We start from the raw sequence: 22,598 nt of genomic DNA, 5'->3' as shown, positions 1-22,598 counted from the left end.
TGGCAGCGCGCACTGCTCACTGCGCTGCAGCGATGGCAGCGCTCACTGCACTCACTGCGCTGCAGCGATGGCAGCGCTCACCGCTCACTGTGCTGCAGCGATGGCAGCGCGCACTGCTCACTGCGCTGCAGCGATGGCAGCGCTCATTGCACTCACTGCGCTGCAGCGATGGCAGCGCTCACTGCACTCACTGCGCTGCAGCGATGGCAGCGCGCACTGCCCTCACTGCGCTGCAGCGATGGCAGCACTCACTGCGCTGCAGCGATGGCAGCGCTCACTGCCCTGCTCCTCCCAGGCTTCTCTAAAGCCCAGCACACTGAGCCTGTGCCGTTGCTCCTTACCCAGAGCAGAGGAAGAGGCTGCCTCTGTCCTCTTCCCCTCTTCTCTAGTTCCCTTGCAAAACATAAATCACTGATCTAAAATAAACTGCCATTAGCCATAATAGAGTCTATTGTATCTCCAGCTTATCAAACTATCTGCAACTGTGCAGAAAGTCATGATAAGCTAGTCTTCACTCCGGTTCAGGGGAAAAAAGCCCTTGGACACATCAGATTTACTTCAACCTAGTCATTTTTAAGGACCTCAGTATATGCTGCACAAAGTCCTTCTCACATAGCCTTAACTTATTAACTGCTCTTTAATTTCTGATATAATCTTGGTTAAAACCCACAAAACTCCCTGTTCTCACATGTGACCACATCAAGGGACTCTACTTATGCTGAGGATTATTAAGCCTGTTGGACAGGTTGTGACAGCTGGCTTCCCCACAGGGCCTTGCAATATCGTGACAGCAGTTTTCTGCACAAGTTTTTCTGATGACTTCTAATAGCTTTCTGCACGAAGCAGCCCATTCCTCTGGACCCTTGTTTGCTAACAGCAGGAACCATTGTTTCTGGTGAGTTAAATTCCACCCCCTTTTCCCTACCAGAATAGCTGCTGCAATGTTTTGACATCTGATGCTGAGGAAAAGCCTTCCCAGAGTCTCTTCGTGCGGCAGCGGCAGCGTGAGGAGCTGCTTGGGCTTCACCAGAGTCAGGCTGTGCGCTCTGGAGGGCATTTCTACTCTTCTTTGAGCTTTTTTATTTGTTTATGTTTCTGTAGCCAGCCATGGAGCTCTGTGTGTGTACAGATGACAGATGTGTTTACACTGCTTTATAGGTGGGATAGTTGTAGAATTTCGCTTTGCCAGAGAAATGTGAAATGCTGGAGTATGCTTTCAAACACTTCCTGCCAACAAGATACCTTTTAAAAGTTGTTCTGATGTACGGGATACCATTTTCCACGGCAAAGTCTTAAGCGTATATGCACCTTACTGTTCAAAGTAAGGTGCTTAAAATGAGAAAACAGGATATACTGGAAGTCAAATTCACTGTATCAGGAAAAGAGGGAAACCCTGTTATTTCCCTTATTACTGTTTTTTTTTTTCTCTATTTCAGAGCTTGAACCAGTTCAATTTCCCCACCTGACAGTTTTGCTCTGATGTATATTCGGTAAGGCTTTTTGCACATAAGCTTTGAAGAAAGTCTTCTTAAATGGGTAAGTATTGTGCCTGTAGCATGAGACTTGCCATCTTTTTATTCATCTTAAGAAGTGAGCAACAATTTTCAAACGGTGCACAACAGATTATAAGGACAGCTTTGACAAGACCAGAGGAAAAATGATACTGGTTTAATGCTCTGGGGGTTTTGGAAGACTGTAAAGTACAAACTGTCATGAAGCTAACTTAATACAACTGTTTCCTTTATACTCTAAGGATTCACAAGGGACTTCACCACCAGCATAAAGGAAATAAAATCTGTTGTCATAGAAAAAGACTTTGTTGCTTACAATTTTAGAAATGACACAGAGTTTCCTTACAGGAAATGTTACATTCATATAAATTCCCATATTTATTTGTAGACAAAAAGCAGAAAAACTAGATGAAAACAGAGACAGGATAGACTTAGAGCCACTATGAGTTATTGGCAAACAGATCTACATGATAGCAATAAATACAAATACACACAAATTTTACTTAAATGTAGAGAAATCTTTATTGTATCATTTTTAAGTAGGAGCCTAATTTAGTATCAGGAATTCTTGAAAATAAATTACTACAGGAATGCAAGTGAGGAGCTTGTAGAGTCTATTTCAGGTAAAGTTTAGTTTGTCTTCTGTTGTTACACTATTCGACCAAGATATACTGACTTGGGATACTTTTTCTTTAGATCAGGCCACTGAACAATGAAATAATCAGAAAAGTAGTAAAGAATCTTTCCAGACAAGGATAAAGTTTCCACACGGCAGATGCTCTCTACATACACAATGGTTGTTCTCTTTATTCGTAGAAGGCCAAGCAGAAAAGCAGATAAACAGACAGGAACACATGTTCCCGGTCCATTGCACAATATCTAAAAGAGATGAAACATATTACAAAAGTAAGTAATGAGTTTTTTCATACAGTAAAGAATTAAGTGTACATTCATTTAACATTAAATTTACACAAAAATATTTTTAAAAACCCAGAAAAAGCAGGTGAACATGAAAAAATAGGAGGGGCAAACAAAATACATTATTTCAAAGTACCAAATAATACCATATTCAAAATACCATATTTCTTTACAAAAACACCATATTTCTGTACATTATGAAGGAGGAAAAGACCTCTGAGACAGCACAGTTATTTCTATGGAGGAAAAGTTTACAATTCCTTGACTTGTGGGTATATAACTAAAACAACTTCTACTCTCAGTCACAGCTTTGTGTTGTATCAGTTATTAAATCTGTGCACATAAGAAAACCAAAGAAATTTAATTAGGATTAAACCTGGGATCCAGTTATAAACCTCTTGAACATTGGCTTAAGTCAGCAAAACACTTAAGAGTTTATCAAAAATGTGCTGATGAACTAGGACCTTCACAAGAATCTATTAACTGATATGTGTGACTAGATTTTATTTTTTATTTTTAATAAACACTAGGAGACAGTTAAAAGCATACAGAAGGAAGCTGTTGTGGTAAAAACTTGTCATGTCCTTCGAGCAGAGATCTCAAATTCACTTATAAATGTTAACCATAAAAGACAGTACTCTTAATTTTAGACATTGTTCAACTGAAAAACAGATTGCTTAAAAGTAAAAGGTTTAAACCAGGGTATATTAGGCACTTTACTTGGTATCAAAATTGATTTCAGGCAAGAAATTTCTTACTAAACTTAAATACTACCATGTAATCAGCACTTTTCTGCACAGCTGGGGTTACATGGAAATAAAGAGTTCTTTTATAAAATCATGGCCCTATACCCCATAAATTCACATTTTTTTTGTTCCAAGTTCACTAGCTTGTGAAAGATATACTGGTGGGGGAAAAAATTGAATTTCTGCTTCAGGGCTGTAACAATTAGTTCAGAACCTTTCCTTTCATGCTTCATGGCAAGATCCCACTGATAATCTGGTTGGCAGCATCCTGCCTCAGCTAAAAGCAGCAATGGATTTGTTGCTACAGAGTTCCAAATTCTCTCACCTTTTCTTTGCCTTGATTATAGCCCCAGAAATTCCGCTTGGGGATGTGATGACTGTAATGCTGTGTTTTCTGACCAGAATCAACAGACTGTAATACTGTTTCTAAAAATGTTCTGATTTTATTGTTGATCTTAATTGAACTATTTATTAATGCAAGACTTGGCTGATGTTTTCTCAGAGTCCCTTGCAAGTTATTTGTTGTATGCAGTTTTAATCTTGAAATTTTAGGGTGTCAACATCCACAGATACTCAAAAACTTGCAACAATGTACTTATTTTGGATTATTTTTGTATTATATAGCTCAGAAGCTGCACACATCATATTTACATCCTAGAATTTTGAAATCAGAGAAGAATACTCTGGTTTCAAACCTCCTGCTGAACCTGATTTCACCACATCCACGCTGGGACCTTATATCCTACTCTACAGTCTACTGAGAATGAAGATCTGATTTTTATGCATTTGGCTTGGTGAGTAAGGACATAAACCAACCACACATGCTGCCCTTTTGCATTTCAAAGAAACTTTTCCATATCTGTAAACTAAATAATGCATTTTGCCATATTTCCTGGAAAGTTTGATAAATTTGCATGAATGTTGGCTGTAATGGTGGTACATGGCTACTGACATGTAACCTAAGGCATGTTTAGGTATCTCTATTTGTAATAACATTTGTTTCTGTAGTGTAAGTGTAGGCATAGGCAACAATTTGTTCTCCTGTGTCTGCAGGCAAAACCCACCAGCATCCCTACTGAAGCTGGGCTATTTCAGATAAGTGCACAAGAAGCACCTAAAGCCCCAAAAGATTATTTAGTACTTATTATTTCTGTGAGTTGAATATACAGTCTAACTACTGATTTCCTATTGAAAATTCAGCTTTAAGGGAACAGACAAAGACGTGCACCACTGCTGAAGAGAAACTCCACTTTCCCTTTCCCTTAGTAGAGCTACCTGGAGTACACATATTGTCTTTCCTTCACTGCTCCCCAGCCCCTTCTCCATTCTATTGCCATCCTCTCTCCTGTCCTTTCCTCAGTGCCATCATTTCTCATCAATTTGTCTGTACTCTACCCAATCCTCTGAGATGTCTCCCACCCATCCTCAGTTTTTTTGTGATCACTGGTGTTCATCTCTCTTTGCATCCCTCTTCTCAGGCATCCTTCCAGCTGTCTTGCTTCTTGAATGGCTCTGCACTCTTTTGGCCTCCATCTACTATGAAAGCTCAAACATCGGTCCCTTACTTTCCACAGTCTGACACAAAGCATACCAGCTGTGGATATGATTTAGGTCAGGTAGCCATCCTACCATTCTAGTGAGCCCAGAAGTTGAGAACTGTAGAACAGGTTTTAGAAAAAGCTGAATTTTTACAACCATTGTCTTTATCAAGCCATAGAATTCATCCTACTTCTCTCCTTTATTAAGCCTGGCCAGCAGCTCCAGTCCTTTTGGTATTTTGGTATTCTTGTGTCTAGATGCACACATAGAGGTAAATGCCACAATTAATTCCAAACTAAGTGTACTCACAAAAGATCATGTAATGAAATAACAGTAAATGGGTCTATTTGTGAATCTCTGTATAGCTCTGAAGGCCACACTGAGCTGCTGCTATTACTTTGCTGAGGTACAAAACCGAAAGACGGCAATCACAATTAAAATTGTAATAAAATACCTCTCCTATATTCAGGTTTTGATATGATCCATTCAGTTCAAACTTTTAGTTTATATTTTCTGACTATTTATAATTTGTAAGCTGCCTCTCAGATGCCCTTTGATCCAGGGAAAAGTACTTGCATGCAGGAAAAAGGATCAAGAAAATTATGGACTTGGCATCTTTAAAAAAAACATGGTCTGATCATAACTCATGTCCTCTGCTCTTTCCCCTTCCACACACACGAGTTCAAACAAGACAAAGCAGATGTGGCTCTGTAGGATTTCTCTATGCAAAATGTTCATATAATACTCTGATTATAGATGATCCTATCCCAAAATGTTTGGATTTAGGAACTGGCCATGAAAAAGACTGTTATAAACCTGCTGAAGCCCACAAACAGATCCCTATCTCAACTGGTGGCTGTGATCTGTAAGTCAGAGCTAAAAATTAACCTTCAGTTAACCTTCAGTACGTGTCTACAGACATGTCCTGCTTAGAAATGGTGTAGTTGCGATTGCAGTGGCAGTTCCTCTCCAAAAATCTGGTCTAACCAGTCCTATTTACTCCCTCTCACACTGCCAGCAGGAAGGGAGACCAGTGGTCCTTCTGCTTGGAGTCCAACATCATACACTCTTCAAGTGTATGATGTACAGGGGAAACTTCTGAGAAAGTAAATATGTACATTATAAAGAAGAGGAACCATTGCAGAAGGCGTAAGATTGAAACGCTGCTGTTCAGCTCCTGCCTGTACACAAACTGGAAAGGATGATGGAAAGGAACTGAATCACCTACAACCTTCCTCAAAGATGAGAAGATGAGCAGTCCTACTAGTGAATTTCAAATCACTATTCAAAAGTAAATTCTGGAGATTGATATCTTACACCTTGAAAAGAACAAGGCTTTTGCTTTTCCCCACAGGAGAATACCAGTATCTCCCAGTGAAGCCCATGGCAATCTCCAGTATGCTCTGGGGAAGAGGCAGGCATCTACTGGACAAGAAGGGACAAGGCCCTTTACAAGGTCAAGCAGCTATTGAGGGTGTTTCCCTCAAGCATCTATTTACAATTATCTCTTTCCCTCAGGATCCATTTATTTTAGCTGTTTTGCCTGTAGAACATTTGTGTTGCATGATATATGTCTCTGAAAATCTCTGAATTCAGCCTTCCTTAATGAGGCAGCAGAAAGGGGGGCCAAAGACAATTTTTGTGTCACTTTTGTGACCTCTTGAGCTGCAATTGTCCAAGGCCTTTCCTGGTCACTGGGGATTCCTACTTCGTTGCCAAGGGGATTGTTCCAGAAGCCAGTGCTACAGGTCTCTCTACACCATTCATATGCACCTGTAATGCAAGGAAATGTCCAGCTCACTGTTAAATTGGCTCACTGGCTGCCTGGGCTCACAGCTAGGTCTATAAACTAAGTCCTACATACTAAAATTCTCTGCTAATTCAGTCTAACCAATTTCTAAACAGTAAAATAAACAAATCAAGCTTTATATTAATGGAGGTTTAAAAGTAAAGGAACAGAACACAACATTTACCTTCAGCAACTCTATAAATCTATTTTCCTATTAATCACTTTTATATAAAAATGCAATAGTTCTTGTCTTTGTGTTTCCAATACTTTCCACAGCTGTTGAAAGAAAGTAAGCTAAGCCAGCAGTCTGGGAACACTGGCACATGGCACCACTGCTGATAAAAGCTACTTTAGAGTTGGTGAATGCAGCACTGTATCAGAGTGACATTTACCAGGGAAAACACTGAAAGCAGAGCTTGCAGCTTCACTGGGATTAAATGTCACTGGTCAAAGCAAAAATGAGTAAAGCAGTAAACTTCCAGTTTTTCTCATAAGTACATAAACATACAATTGCTCTGAATCTTTTAAAGAACAAGTGTTTAAGTACTACCTATGTTCCCAAATAAAGTACAACAATCAAAAGGAGGACAATGAGTCCCCCTCAATTTAGTAGAAAGTGGAAAACTAATTTGCAATTTGCTTTGCATTGGAAACTGGCAACACCTGCTGTTCTCCTTAATGATCTCTGCAGAGATTGGCCTTTTGTCACCTGGCCAAGAGCAGAAAAACTGCCCTGCTCGCTGGGGCTGGGGAGGATGGTGTTGTGGGAATGTGCATTTGTGAACTGAAGGCTGTGCTGCTTGCCAGGCATGGAGCTGCCTCCTGGAGTACCTGCAGGACACTGCTTGGGCCTCCTTTGTTCTGGTAATGCTCCCTACTCCACAGGGCTGGACACCTGGAGATAAGACTGAGGGAATAGGACGTGATGGTGGTAGACAACTAAAAGAGGCAAAGGCAAATGGAGTGATACAAAATGGACCAAAGCTGGATTAACTGAATGATCCCTATCTATGCAAGTCCTACCTTTTAACTGCTATGCAATACCTACCTTTTAACCATGTTGGAAAAACCTATGAGATATTCCTATGTTATAGAAATGAATTCTTTTGTTTGTGTGGTTTTTGTTTTGATGGGGGGAGGTGGTTGTTTCTGTGGCACAAGAAGTGAGAATATGCAATGAATTAATTTGTATTCTGCTATGTAAATTACAGCATCTCATGAGCTCATCAGCTTTTGCTTGGTTTTAATATATTACTATTTCAAAAACTTCACACTCAAATACTTAAGCATGTTGAAAGGGAGTGTTCTTATGGAAGCTTTTGCTCTTTAGTATATCTGAAAATTCAAGTTTTGAACAATGAGAAAAATTAGCTTAGAATGGTTAATGCTTCTTACAAATTAAAAAAGGCAGGAACCTTTTTCAACAATTCCTTATTATTGTTATTGATGGGGAGAAAGAAGAATTTCAGGTTCTGTTTGCACAATAGAAAGGTCATTAAACTACCTACTGGTTTATTCCTTTTGAAGAGTGAAGATCTTATCCAGTTCACTTTCCTCCACCACCTGCATATAAGACCAGCTAAAACTTCACACCCTATTTTCTGTTTGAACTTACAGGATGCAAGGCAGGACAAAAAAATGCCAAAACTAGCTGTGTAGTCTGATGTAAATCAGGTAATTAAGGTGGAACTGAATTACACCTGGGTACACTTTTATCTTCTGCTGTCTAAATTACTTGAATCATCATGGGTGCAAGAAGGTAGTTATAGTCTCCTACAGCAACAGCTTGTGTTCAGGCTGGTCAGCAAGTGTAGGTTGTAGCACTGCCATGAAAACCTTCCTTGCTCACCTCTGGATCTCACTGGTGCAGTAGCTGTTGTTATTATCATACAATACAGCCAGAAAGTGAGGTGCTCTTCAAAACAAGTGGAGACATGTGTGGTCCTACAGGCAGGTTACCTAACCAGGATAAATAAGATTAGTGAATGCCAGAGTGGGGAAGAGAGAAGTGGAAGAGCAAGGACTCTAAATTAGTACACTACACAGCTGGGCTTCTGTTTGTTTCTGTGTATTACTTTCATCATAGCATGAAATAGGTTGGGAAGTATCACCTTTTATGCAGCTCTCACTTTCTAAAGCTTTGGGGACAGAGAGAGAAAAAAGTCCTACGTAGTGGATTTTTCTATGGGAGAAAAGGAGACCTTCTGCAAAACCACTAGGAACTAGACATAAGATTTTAATCGTAACAGCATTAGGCATTATCACTTCTGCCTTCTAGGCCTGACCCAGAGCTACCAACCCACTGTCCTCAGGGGCAAGAGACAAGGGAAGATGCCCAGCTGATGTAATTTGCATCAGCCTCTGAATACAAAGCAGTGAGGGAAGCTCCCAGCCCCTGGATTTCAGCACAGCTTACCTATGCATGTGGCTATTTGACACTGTAAAGACTTAAAACAGTTCTGCTTGTGGGTATGCCCAAGGGTTTTACTGATTAAAAGAGAAGATATGACTGGGGTCATTAAGAGTGTCAGAAGTTAGGCAACAGCTTAGTCAGGAAGGTTCATTTGGATGCCTAATGAAATATGTAGGCTTTAATTTTTTCTAAGGAGTCTAACATTAGGCACCATACCTAACTGCCCCTCTATGCCATGTGACAGGTCTGTCATTGGGATTAAAAGGTCTTTGGAGTGGTAGTTTCCATCAGCATACTTCCCAGCCTAGCTGCCAAATGTAACATGAGAAGCACAGAATAAGCAATTAAAAATAATAATAAATGACAGCTGTGAGACTGGTACTAAGGCTCAACTCTGTGAAAATGTTAGTGTTGGTTATTAAAACATTACATGAACACCCAGGCTGTCAGTGGGACCAACAAAACAACCGTTGAGTCTTTTGAGAATTTGTGGGAGATGGATAGGTTGGTTAAAAAATAACAAGATTACCAAAGCACATACAGGGTGGAGAATAAACTAACTCCCTACCTTCATTATATGGAGTGGGTATGCGGTTTATTGCTGCTGACAAATTAGTAGGAAGTAGAGGAAATTTGACCTAGTGTAGATGAAAAAGTTGGTCATAAAAGAATTCAGTAAAAAGCCTTTGCCAAGTAAATGAAATAGCAGTTACCAAACTACATCTCTAGCTACAACACTAGGCACTAGCTGGCTTTCAGCAGTGTCACCTTGGCTGAATATGAGCTAGACCACAGTCTCTTGGTGACTGAGAAATACTATCCAATGTTTTAGAGCCTCTTTACAAATAATTTTTATATCTCTTCATATAAAAGTACTGTTTATTCTAGTAGCCTGCTTCTACTTGAAAGGAGAAATTAAATCCAAGGACTTTGAAATATACTCATATATGTTACTACTAGTGGCCTAAGTTGAGCCTTTAATTGCAAATCTCAGTGTGTCTCTCATTAATCAGACGTTTAACTTCAAGTTGAAAGCAGTATTTTCAGTTAACTAAACATGATGTTGAAATGTTCATAAAACATCTCTTGGGCTACTGCCTAATAACTGAAGTAGGTATAGCAGGAATGTGCATCAAGTACCTGCCTGAAATATCTTCACAGTTTAAAACCTAGAGGTGTTGGCACTCTGTCTCTGCATACCAGTGGTTATATTTATTAAGACTGTTATGCTTTATAACATACATGGAAGTGTGACCAGGGTGTTCATTAGGTTCATAATGACACTGATAGTTGATGAGTTAACTCTTTTACGTCTAAAAATGCCTCCTTAAATCTAAGCTAAGATCTCAGTTCATTTTTACTGCTACTCCTGTCCTCCCTCTGAAAAGGAGTGTCTATAGGCAAGTCTAATTCTCAGTCACAGAAAGGGCAGAGCTACAACAAAGCTTTGAACCAGCTTCAGATGTTTATCTGTGCTCAGCACAGGGTAATTCTGCATTGGGGCTGCAGGGAAGCTGCACACAGTACACAAGGTAGGAGGGGTGGAAAAGGCTCAACATCATCAAAACTGAGAAGTTAAATTTTGATGCCTTCACTTTGTTTTCTTTTTGGATGAAAAAAATTTGTATTGCTGAAGTTCTTAATCCATTGTTCTTACTCTTGCTTATATTGACTGTTTTGATCCTAGAAGAACATTAGCAGGTCAGACATACAGTCAATCTGGTCCAAAGAATTAAAAACACTGCGGAAAGATTCAGTGTACAAAAGAATGCAGCAGATAGTCCTAATATTGCATTACACAAAGATCACTTGTTATAAAATGAATAAAGAAAAAAATGCCACCACCCAGATTTTGTAGCTTTCCACAAAGTTCCAATTAGAACCATGATATAAGGGACAATAACTTCCTATTTGTCACAGTAATTTGTGAGAGTGTTATGAACTTAAGGCATTTTGGGCAGGGCACAAAGAATGGAAAATCTTAGCTAAATGAAATAATGATCTTCTTTCAGTTAGCTTACTGCGTAAACACTTCTGTAAGCAGAAGCTGCCTTAGTCAGTTTAACCAGTCAGGGGATCAGGCATGTGTGACGGGATGTGCAGTCATAAAAGAAGAGGTGATTGCTACAAGCATGATAAGCTGTGCAGGTTTCAGGCTTCTAGAAAGAAGTTTCATTTTCATTCTCTGACAGCAGAACACGTACTTGCTGTGCAAATGTAAACTTACTACAGACTTCCCACAGGAAGGAGGCCCTAATGTGGGAGGACCGCCTTCTTAGACTGATTTAACCCATGTTTTTCCAAACAGCAGCCATCTGAAAATATCTACTTATTCCAGGCTCTGTAGAGCCCTGAGGCAGTGGGAACTGTTGAGAAGAGTCCCCAGAAAAGGAATAAAAGTCTGGTCCTAAGAGTCCAGGATGTGCAATCTGCTACTGAATGGGGCTTTATGCAGCATTTCTGCACAACTGTAGGTGAAATTTAATTATATTAAAGGATAGCAAATCACTGACCCAATTACAGAACCCATCTATGGCTGAAAACAAGGACTGGATACAATATTTTGCAGCTTCTGCTGTGTGGTAGGTGCACATCCTTCATTTTCAGTTTGGATTTCAGGTATACTGGAATGAGCAGGATAATCATGATCCAGACAAAAGGCTAGATCAGCTGAAAACTTAGTTGCAGGGTTGGCAAACTGGCCCAAAGGCAAAGGTTCTGTAAGCAGCAAGAGAACTGAAGACCAGTTTCCTTTGAACTTTTATCTACTGACTGAATTCAAGCATATTAAAGGAAAGATGTAACTTTAGTTTAGTCCTTCTTGTATATCAAATTATCTAAGAAGGATGCAGTAATTTTCTTTATCTTTGAAAATAATCTTTGTGCAGCTTGTGTAATTTTCTATAAATAAGGATTTGCATCCTTTTCTAGATAATAGATCTTAAAACATCTTGTTCTAGTTCTGTTTCTTTTTAGCCTTTCTCTCAAATGAAGACAACAGAAGTCTCTCTTCTCTGAGCAGCTCCTGTTTACATGGTAGGAATTTGCAATCTCTGAGGCTGCATGCTAAATCTGGCTGCAGCTGATGAATGATTTTAAAAGCTTTTCTGTGGGAAGGTGGGTGTAAGCAGTGTGTCCTGGCACAAGCCTTTCCTTCCCTGGAACTGTAGGCCTCTGTATAGGAAGCCTGTCTAAGGCAGATGTTACAAAAAATGCTCACCTGCAAAACACTCTGATACTTATATTTCTGTAATTCTTGGCTATAGAAACACAAGCCAGTCATCACTTCTGACATCTTAATTGTTACTTGGCTTAATATCTCTAAAGGGACTTTGCAGAGTGCAGATGTTCCTAACTCAGAAATGGGCCTCCTGAAGATGATCTCAAGCTGAACAACTCAACTAACTTTTACATTTCTTAAACTCTCTGGAGGCCCACTTCAAGTGTGGGTCAAGTCCTGCAAGACAGCAAGGATCTCCTGGAAGTTGTTTGATTCTTTCTGAACTTAATATCTTGAAGAAGGGTTAGATGGAACTGATTGCTCAGGCAAACTAAACCAGGAAGCTTTGCCAGATCAGTGTGAGATAGAAAAGGGATACAGTGCTTCTCAAGTAAAGCACATATCAAGTGCTCATCAAGTAACTCCAGTGCAGCTGGGTTTGCTGTTTCCCTTTTGCAGCTATTTGCACTCCACAGAGAGGCTTAGGTTGGCATAACTAGCATATCTGTTCCAAATCTTGTCTTTGAGCACCTAATGATTTTTCGCTCCCTTTGCAGTACCTTTCTTGTCCTGCATTTCTTGACAACTGCAACACTTCTGTGTTTCTCTAGCTTTAGGCTGCCTACAGAAGACTTCAGTCATTCCTTCATATATACACATATTTCTGACAAGCCTGAAAGCAAGTGTAAGGGTTTGGGGATCACTCAATACATACAAATGACTTAGAAGCAAGGTTGTCTTTCCCTCCTGCAGTTAAACAAAACCAGTGTCTAGACTGAAAATGTACAGCACCCATGAGCTCTCCTGTTTAAAAATCTGAAGCTCTCAGCATGATGTAATACTGTGCTTGTTTTTAAACTCGGTTGTTGATTTTCATGCCAAAAGTTATAGATGAACCTTTGAGTGCCAGCATTTGTCCCAGCCTAGTTCTAGTTCTTTACATTACTAAGCATTAAATTTTGCCAAGAGTAGAGTGAGTTTCAATTGACTGCAAACATTTTTGTGGAAAGACAATTAAATACTACCAGTTGCTTAACATACCATACAGTCTTTTCACTGGCAATGTGAGGTATTTTAATCCCTGAAACAGTCTCCTTGGATAAGTGTTTTAAAATCCTTGCAGCTCTGAGTTATTATATTTTGCAGAATTCTTGAACTAAGATATACATAAAAGTAGTCGTATGTAAGCAGCTTTCAAGTGGTACATGATTTACCATAATGCCAGGGATGCTTCTGCCAGGTGCTATTTTGGTTGATAAAATCACCTGACAAAAAGTAATTGGGGTTGCCTTCCCCTCCAGCTCTTTAACCATGGATAAATACTCTTTGGATCTCATTTTGAGACAGGGGTTACTTTAAATACTGCAAAGGGCTTAAAGGCCTTGCTAAAACCTATCCTTAATTTTACAAGCACAAGTGTTTTGAAAAACGTTAGCCTTCTGATTGCTTATCACAGTTTATCAGCTCCAACACCATTTCTTTCTAATAATTCTATGTGTAAATCTCTCTGTCACTTTAAATTCCTTTGGTAAACAGAAAACATGGAATTAGATTAGTAACTTCCTGTTTCCTTTATTAAACCATGCAGTGAGATTTTTCCAGTCAATTTCTATAGTAATAAGTAAAAAATTGCACTAACACAGTGGTGTAGCAAAGTGATTACTAAATAGTTACTCACATTTTTCTGTTTGCTCATGTAAACAAACTTGACTATTACCACTGCCCCAATCAAAACCATTGTAGAAAGAATAGCATGCCACCTTCTCCCTCTCCCAGTTTTATCTCCAGTTTTTAGAATAGGCTTGAAAAACAGCAACTGCAAAAAAACCTACTTCTGTTGTCTTGCACACTAAACTGTTTGAAAAGTCCAGCAAGCGAGTAGCTTTTGATCTGACAGGAACTGACCAGTACTATTGAAGCAAATGAGATCACATTACTCACAGCAGCCCCTCTAAACATTCAAAATACCATAAACATTAAAAAGCCTCTTTAGAATTAGCCATGCACTTCACAGAGGGATTTAAAAATAGTCTCCTTACAAATATTCTTACAAATATCTGTCTCCTTACAAATATCTGTCTGTATAGATGCTACTACTAAATTATGAAAAATACCTTGTAACTGCACTAGTTTTTACATGTTTCATGTAAGCAGTATTAATTTGAAGTTCTGCTAAACTAATAACTTTTAAAAAACCCTTAAGTTTAGACTACTGACTCAAGATGACAACAACTCTAGCAAGAAGCCAGCTGTAACCAAATTTTTTCATAGAAAATCGTAAGACTTAAAGGTAGGAGACCAGTGCACTACCTTTTGTGTTAACACAAAACTTTCTTGATTTAATATCTCCATTGTAGTTCTACCATCTGAGAACCCTGAATGCTTCTGACTTGTTTAACTGTGTGGGATATTTTAAAATAAATGTAATTAGCGTAAGAGTGCTGTTTTCTGAACAGCTTGAAAAAGCTATTAAAATGCTGAGGAATTGCTACTTCAGCAGTGATGCTTTCTGTCATTAGATGAGATAATTAGTGTCAGTCAGCCAAACACTAAATAAATATGCATTGTAGCCCAAAAGTCCATGTAAGCACAAGAACTGAATCTGTATATATTTGTGCTGGTCTGAACCTGTCTGTGCCAGACTGGTCACACCATTTTAGAAGCAAGTCCAGCCAACAGGATAACCAGGCTTTCAGGCATAGTTTGTGCTGCTGCAATCCTGAAGAGATACTATCAGGAAGCAGCAATCTTGTTTTTGCTAGCTCTGCCAGCATAACAAGGGAGTGACTCTCTGAAAGTACTTGCAAACTTTGAGAGGGAAAACTGGTATTTGCAATTTTAATTCACCAGCCGTGCAACCTGTTCTCTCTTTCCTGATGTATTGCTGCTATATTTAATGTAAAATTAAAAATAGTTTTCCTGTGAATTGTAAACCTAAGCATACATATGAGATATGAGATGCAGTCTGCATATTCCAAGGGCTTTTATGATGCAGATTAGCAAGTTTCCAATAAATTAAAATTTTCTGTACCTACCAAATCTGGTTTCCGTTTGTAGGTCAGAGGAAGAGAGTAAAGTATGGAGTATAGTGTTGTTGCCACAGAGGAGATCCAGGACTGCCTAACCTCCCGGCTTCTGGGAATACGATCAAGGCTGAACTGGAAAAGAGCACGAGGGATGGAGCTGTTACTTTTCTGAGAATGTTGTGGCTCCTTCTTATTAAATCTCTGCCAGCCTTTTCTCCCCTTTTCTTAGTCTAGTTTGGGAACGTTTGTGTATAAAAAGTACACAGTAAAGAAAAAGCACAGAGAAACACCGGGAGTCGGTAGATATTGCTCGCTGCCGTCTCGGGTTCCCTCAAGCCCCTCGAAGCCGCAGCGGCAGCGGCGGGCGAGGGCGGCACCTCGTGGGCACGGGCGGCGCTCGGAGCGCACGGGCGGCGCTCGGAGCGCACCGGCCTGCCGCAGCTCCCGGCCGATTGCCACTGCGGGAAACGCAGCAGCTCTGCTCGCTACTGTCCGCGGAGCGCCATTAAACCTGTAAAAGCAAGTGTCACCCCCCTTTAAATGAGTACTCGGTAAGCATTCAGAAGATATGCGCGATGCATATTCAAAATGCAAAATATCTGTATAAAGAAACCGGAAAGAACATCTTATCATTAAATAAAAAATAGGAAAAGAAGTAACCTCCTTGGTTCTTTCTTCAAATGAAGATTATTCACGGTGTGTAAAAGGAATCCAGTTAATAAAGCAAGGAGGATTCCTTTTGTCTTGAAACCCCGGGAGCAGGTGCTGGGCTGCCTGCCCTCCTTGCAGGTGCCTTTACCTCACTGGAGAGGAGCTGCACCTCAGAATTCTTGCTGTGGCACAAGGCACTCCTGATGGCGGTGACCTTTTGGACTGTTCCAATGAAAGACAAATGTAGTGGCTGCAGTGCAGTGTTCAGTGATGCTGGCATGTGGATAGTGGTTGTTACCTCACTTCACATGGGATACCAGATCACCTCACCACCACCCTGGAGGGACTTACGTGGGGAGTGAGAAACTCTAAATACTGAAAATTGCCCAGTTACTTCATGTGCACATTGCTAATTGTCATAGCTTAGTCCTGGTGATTTGTGCCCCTGAACGAGGATGTTAACAAAAGCTCTATGGTAAATACAAACTACAAATATGTCTTGAACAGTAGTAACTGGGACTATTTTTAATATATAAGGTAGAAAAAAAAATTAAAAAAAAAAAAGTAAACCAACACTTTAAGTGCAGAATGTTAATTTTCTTGACTGAGATTATCCTGTTTCATTGTGATATCTTTCTTTAATAGCTGTGATACTGGAAGACATTAACAGATATTACAAACTGATTTTTTTATGTTTTATTTGCAGGTGTTGAAACTCTGACTGCCTTACTCTGACAACAGAATATGGAAAAATAAGCATACCCCTGCTCCCTATTCAACAGTTTTCTGGTTATCACTGCTTCTGTTTCTCAAAGCTTTGGAAGAGTTCAGGTGATAAAAAGAAATGCTCTAGGTGGAGTTTAGACCCTTGCATAGTGCTCAGCCCTGCAAGAAATATGGGTATGATAAAGTGGTTTTAGGCAGATCAGGGTGCAGTGGAACTATTCAGATAAACCTTCATGTAACAATGGTGTTAAAGAGCATTTGACAAAAAAACTGTAGATGAATTTTGTAATCATTATAAAACCCAAATAATTTCAGCAGAACTTGACAAGAACCCCAAACAGTATCAAAGTAGGAATTGGAGAGTTCAAGTAAAAATCAAGCTGATTTTATCTGTATTTTTCAAAAAACATGCTGGAAACTCTGCATATTGGTGTTTTATGTCATGTTAGGACTTCAGTCCACACATCAAACAACTCCTAGGTATTAAAATTAAAAACCAAAACTGGGGGGTTTTGTTGTTGTTTGTTTGTTTAAAAGTCACTGCCGGATGCCTCTGTAATCCCAGCCTCTCATCTCATTAAGTACTGTACACGTTCCAAAGGTACATCCTGTATATTTTGCTGGAACACTGCATAATATGTCTGATCCCAGAAAAAGGTTTCTCCCCTATCTGCTATGGTGTCATGTTATTGCATATTTCTTTTCTTTACACCTTTAATGCACTCAGAATCTTTTTTCTAATTTGAAAACAAATGTTCCAAACTGGCAAATCTGTAATGCAATTTCAAAACCAGTGATGCAGTCCTTTACCTAATTAATGTTGTTTTGCAAGGATGCAAGGAAAAGCTGGTGGGAAACTGCAACTGCTGTGAATTACTGTAATATTCTCAGCTGAACATACTGCAATGCTTGCAAAGAAATTGAGTTTACATAATTCTTTTTCATTATGAGAAACAACATTTCTTAGCATAGTACCTCTCATGAAATGGAAAAGAACATATGGTCAGAAGAGGTTTATGTAAAGGTTAGTTAATCTGGTTGCTCATCTCAGACATGACCACGGGGGTACAGGAATTCATGTTCTTCAATAAGTCTCTCTGCTGCTAGAGTGTGTTGCCAGCAGCTGAAACAGGTTCTGTGAGCATAGAGGGTTCCCTGAGTAACAGCTCTGGGGCATCCACGTGGAATAGTTGTGGTTACAGGTGGGGAGTGATAGAGAACAAAGAGGCCAGTGATAGCAAGACCAGAGACTTTTCATAGGAGGCATTTTTAATTCTTTTTTAAGAGGCTTAGCGGGTTGACGTGCAGCATTTTTCTTCTTGTAAGCAAGATGCTCATTCTGGCTTTCTTTCCTTCTCCCTGAATAGCTGTTAGAACAGAGCTAGACCACAGATCAAAAAGAAGACTATTTGGAGGGGTGGGAGGTGTGTGTGTTTAATTTTCTCTTACATCACTGGTTTTCTGTTACATCATTATTGCAATTTGTCTTCCATCTGGTCCCTAGTTCTGGAAAAATGTACTTCCTTAACAGGATGAGGAAGGGAATGACCATGTGTTGAAGCAATCAGACTTCTCCCTTTCATTCATGCAAAGGTTCAAGTAGCTACTAAGACATAATTTTTAAATGTTTGATGATCTCCAGTGCCCCCGATAACAAAACACACACTGCGCGTGTGTGACAGCACACTTTAAAATTTAGCAAATATATGTTACAGGCATGTGATATTTACTTTCCAAAATTTACCTTTCAATTTCACTCTAAATACTTTTGCTCAGTAGAAAGAGAATGGTCAAAGGAAAATGAGCATCTGTTATCCAGACATCAAACTCACATGCAGCCAAAAATGCTCCTCTGGCTTTCAGTGTTGAGGGAAAATATAACTTCAGGATCTGTTAGTAGTTGGAGGGGTTATAAAAGAGAAGCTGCTTAGCAAAAATAAGTGAGCCATGAAAACCACATAACCTTTTAATACTGAAAATGTGTATCTTTAAGAAATCTAATAATTTAGGGTTGGACATTCTTCAGGTAAGTGAATATGACTGTGTGAATTGCTATTTACCCAACAAGAAGTCTCTGAACAGGAAATACCTCTGGTCACTTTATTAAACATTCATCCTTGGTGCACAATGAGATGTGAAAGTTGCAGTAAACAAAAATGTCATTCCTTAGTGAGCCTGTGGTTCTCCTTAGCAGGAGTTGCCTTACATTAAAAGGGTTTATTCTGAAAATCATTGGTACTGAGTCCTACAGTCTTTTGTCCCAACAGCGCTGCTGAAAACAATGGGAAGTACACCATATGAAATCATCACCATGCAAATAATTAGTGTACTGTGTGTTGTGCTATTTGCTCAAAAGGACTTAAAATTTCTGTAGTCAGAACATTCATTTCCACTGTACTTATTCCACTAATACTTGCTACTAATTTCACTGGATGTCAGATCACACTTTAGGTCAGCAGTTATGCTGCTGTCTGTTAATCATACAGCAAATGAGCTGAAAGCAAGCAAACATCTGAGAAAAAATAAACAAGCTATTTTAATGATTTTTTTTCATGAGTTTTAGAAGTTCAGCATTTACTCTGGTCATCAGCCAGAAAACTGACATTCAGTGGCCTTGCATCCCTTTTAAACAAACATTTAATACTTTATTTTAAAAATACAACCAAGACAGTTTAGAAACACACAAAGCCAATACATTTTAAAGTAAGGTTTTCTTAGATAAAATATTTATATATATAATTTCTTTCAAAAAATACTATGTGTCACTGAGGGAAATGCCAAACAAAAGAAAACATCCCCTCTGCAATATTTTTGCCCCGGTATTCTTACAGCTACAAGTAACACTTCAGTGGCTAGCTGGTATAAATGTCCTTTCAAAGAATCATTACCAAATTGCCTTGAATTAGAATGTCAAGATCATTTTTCTTTCATGAGTATTTAAAAAGTTACCTGGGACTCGGAGAATATTTCAGCCCTTTTTTGTTCAAAAGAACGTATTTTAGCTTCACTCATCTTATCTGAGTCTGCCAAAACATAATGTCTAGGAGAATATGACTCTGACAAACAGCTAAGTAACCTCAGGATTTCTGTTGTGTGCCCACCTGTAAAACAAAACAAACTGCAATCAGTATGTGAAAAATTTCGTAACTTTCCATTTCTCCAGCTGAATCAGTCACTTTTCATTTTAAAGCATACTAGTATTACTACTGCCAGTGAGAAAGTATCTTCCGAGAGTAAAGGGTTCAATTAGAGGATGGCTGAGACTGTTTAAATCACGTGCAGGGAACTCAGCTCCCAGGGAAGCTGTATTGATGGATGTTTTCCAGTGAAATGGGGTTGAACCAGGGTCACACAGGAGTCTGTGTTTGTGTTTAATGTCCTGTACACGGTGCAGAACAACCGGGCACAGAGTGACACTGTGCTCTGCACTCAAAGGCCACCCCATGGGGCGATGGCCAAAATGCAGCTGACAGGATCTGGCTCACAGCTGCACCCTGGAATCAGAGCTGCCACTGACCCTGCCCTGTGCCCAGTGCTGTGACCTGCCAGGGCAGGGGTGTGCTACCCCAGCTCATCACAGCAACACCAGCCAGGCAGCAGTGTCACCCTGCAGCCACAGCAGTGTCAGCACAGCAGTGTCACCCTGCAGCCACAGCAATGTCAGCACAGCAGTGTCACCCTGCAGCCACAGCAGTGTCACCCTGCAGCCACAGCAATGTCAGCACAGCAGTGTCACCCTGCAGCCACAGCAGTGTCACCCTGCAGCCACAGCAGTGTCAGCACAGCAGTGTCACCCTGCAGCCACAGCAGTGTAGCTGCTGGGTGCTGACAGAACAGTCCTGCTTCAGCCACTGCTCTGAGCACTGCCCTTGAATAGGCCTCCACAGCCTTCTAACTGCAGGGTCACTGTGTCCCGGAGCTAAACGGGCACTAAACCAGAGAGAAGGGGAGTGCATACATACTGGGCTTTTTGGCAGCTGGGTTAATTTTGGTTTTTTTGTCATTTGAGTTTCCTGAAAAGCAGTTAGAGGGATATTGTTAGAGTGGAAGGAGGGGAGAAGGAAGATTGTGTGTGTAGGTGAAGTGGAGCAATCTCACCTTTTATCTGTTGGACTGCATCAGACCAACATGAAACCACACCCACAAATACATAATGTGTTTACTGGATGTGTTGCTTTTCACTCTGCTGGAAGGTGCAGACCAAAACCAGTAAACTACACGTATTCCTACCACCTCCTGCTGTTCAGCGTCACTAGGCTCCCAAGAGACCTTTGTCGCACAGGTTAAACGCTCATAGCTGGTGAACAGCTGACACAAGGAGAGCTATGCTGCAGCACTGCATTAGACTTTGCCACCTTTCCGTACTATTTCACGTGGTATTTTTCAAATATGTTTGGAGATATTTTCTCCTGAGTGGTGTTTGTTAAAGTTTCACAAATTTTAATGCAATCAGCTGAGCACTCACAGAAGAACAGGAGATTTCTACTTAAAAGTCTCAAAGAATAGGCTTGAACATTATATGAATCTTAACTGACGTATATTATTTCACCCGGTAAGCTTACGTACAGTGGAAGTATTCTTTTAATAGAGAGTAACTAGATTCCAGAGGACTGAAGGAAAATACACACATTTCCAGCCCTAGTGGATGTAAAGATGACCAGAAGAATTATAAACCTGCCAGTAAAACTCAGATGCAGAAAGATCTCAGGATTATAACTCCATTAGTTGGTGTACAAAAACCAAAGGGATACTGAGGTGCTGAAATCACAGCTGGCCTGTATTTGTCAACTGCAAATTTTCAAATAAATTTTTGGAGGTAAATGAATTGCCCTCCAACTCTAATAACAAGGTAAAAAGGAGTAGCAGATGTGTACATCCCCTTTAGCGAGGGGTGACATTCTTGTCTCTGAGGGATCCACGTGTGACTCTTGTAAGTAAATCACAGTACCGAGGCTTGGGTAGATTGCACAATGCCACGTGTGTAAGGGGCGTGCCAGGCCTCGGAACGCCGTGCCCCGCATCGCCACCAGCAGTGCTCAGTCACAACAGCGAGCAGCTGCACAGCTCAGTCCTGCACCAGCGCTGCCGGTGCTTCCGTGCCTGACTGTGGTGAAACGCCTGACGCTGATTCAGATCCAGAACCAAAACACCCAAGCGCAGGCGGCGGCCCGAGGACACCCGGCCCGGCCCGGGGGCACCACAGGAGCAGGCGGCGGCCCGAGGACACCCGGCCCGGCCCGGGGTCACCACAGGGGCAGGCGGCGGCCCGAGGACACCCGGCCCGGCCCGGGGGCACCACAGGAGCAGGCGGCGGCCCGAGGACACCCGGCCCGGCCCGGGGGCACCACAGGAGCTGCTGTGGCGGGGCCCCGGCACCGGCTCCTGACACGCGCAACCACGACTACAACTCCCGGCATGCACCACGGCATACGGGCGGCGTTGCGCTGGCCAGTCGCGCTGCATGCCGGGTCTCGTAGTTCCAGAACCTGGGGAGGCAGCTCTACGGCGGTACCCGCTCCCGCCGGCGGCACCCCCTACTCACCAGAGCCGGCCACCACAAGGAGACTGAACGGAGGCGTCCGCCGACCGCGGCGCCTCCTATCCAGGAGCACCAGCGGGACAAGCAGTAAGGAGAGGAGGAGGAGCAGGACCACGACGACGGGGAGCTCCTCCATGCGCGGCGGGGACCCCCTTCGCGGAAGCGGCAGTGGCACCTCCCCCGTACGGCGGCCGGCGCGGTTCAAACCTCCGCGCCCTCTGAGCGCGGTGGTGGCTCCGGGGCTGGCAGGGGCCGTGGGCGGGCGGGGCGCGGCGGGCCCGGGGCGCGGTGAAGCGGCGTGAGGGGCTCCCCGTGTGCCCGCCCGGTGCTCCCCGCGCCTCCGAGCACCCGCTGGCACCCGCTGCCCCCCAGCCGGCGTCCCGGAGCTGCGAAATACCGCCGAAAGCACGGGGGAATGAGAGCCGGCGCTCTCAGGGCCCGCCGGCCGAGCCTGCCCGCTGTGCACCGGCTGCAGCCGGAGCCAGAGAGGCCTGCGGCTCTGGCACGGGCCGCAGCCGGA

The 22,598-nt window shown here is 41.6% G+C and overlaps 1 protein-coding gene and 1 long non-coding RNA gene across 2 annotated transcripts; one reads left to right on the top strand and one right to left on the bottom strand.

The window, feature by feature from the left end:
- Positions 1-397: 397 nt before the first annotated feature.
- Positions 398-3,891, top strand: LOC137479362 (uncharacterized). Its single transcript, XR_011002190.1, has 4 exons — positions 398-585; positions 1,437-1,536; positions 2,328-2,417; positions 3,805-3,891. It is a non-coding gene; the product is annotated as an uncharacterized lncRNA (long non-coding RNA).
- Positions 2,009-22,559, bottom strand: ALG14 (ALG14 UDP-N-acetylglucosaminyltransferase subunit). The gene is made up of 4 exons (XM_068199775.1): positions 22,082-22,559; positions 19,489-19,640; positions 15,172-15,294; positions 2,009-2,390 (listed from the first exon to the last, which is right to left on the bottom strand). The coding sequence occupies exons 1-4, from the start codon at positions 22,212-22,214 to the stop codon at positions 2,160-2,162; spliced, it is 639 nt and encodes a 212-aa protein (XP_068055876.1). The 5' UTR covers positions 22,215-22,559; the 3' UTR covers positions 2,009-2,159.
- Between the last annotated feature and the right edge of the window lie 39 nt (positions 22,560-22,598).

Source organism: Anomalospiza imberbis, chromosome 9, assembly GCF_031753505.1.
Source record: "Anomalospiza imberbis isolate Cuckoo-Finch-1a 21T00152 chromosome 9, ASM3175350v1, whole genome shotgun sequence".
Lineage (NCBI taxonomy): Eukaryota > Metazoa > Chordata > Aves > Passeriformes > Viduidae > Anomalospiza > Anomalospiza imberbis.
The sequence above is the reverse complement of the archived record's forward strand: the minus strand, read 5'-3'. Positions and strand labels throughout refer to the sequence as shown.

Excerpts from the sequence above, each read along its gene's own strand:
- ALG14 (XM_068199775.1), bottom strand. The coding sequence starts at position 22,214 with ATGGAGGAGCTCCCCGTCGTCGTGGTCCTGCTCCTCCTCCTCTCCTTA. Across the intron at positions 19,641-22,081 it reads CCTTGTGGTGGCCGGCTCTG|GTGGGCACACAACAGAAATC; the intron begins GTGAGTAGGGGG and ends TTTGTTTTACAG. Across the intron at positions 15,295-19,488 it reads AAATATTCTCCGAGTCCCAG|TTCAGCCTTGATCGTATTCC; the intron begins GTAACTTTTTAA and ends GCTCTTTTCCAG.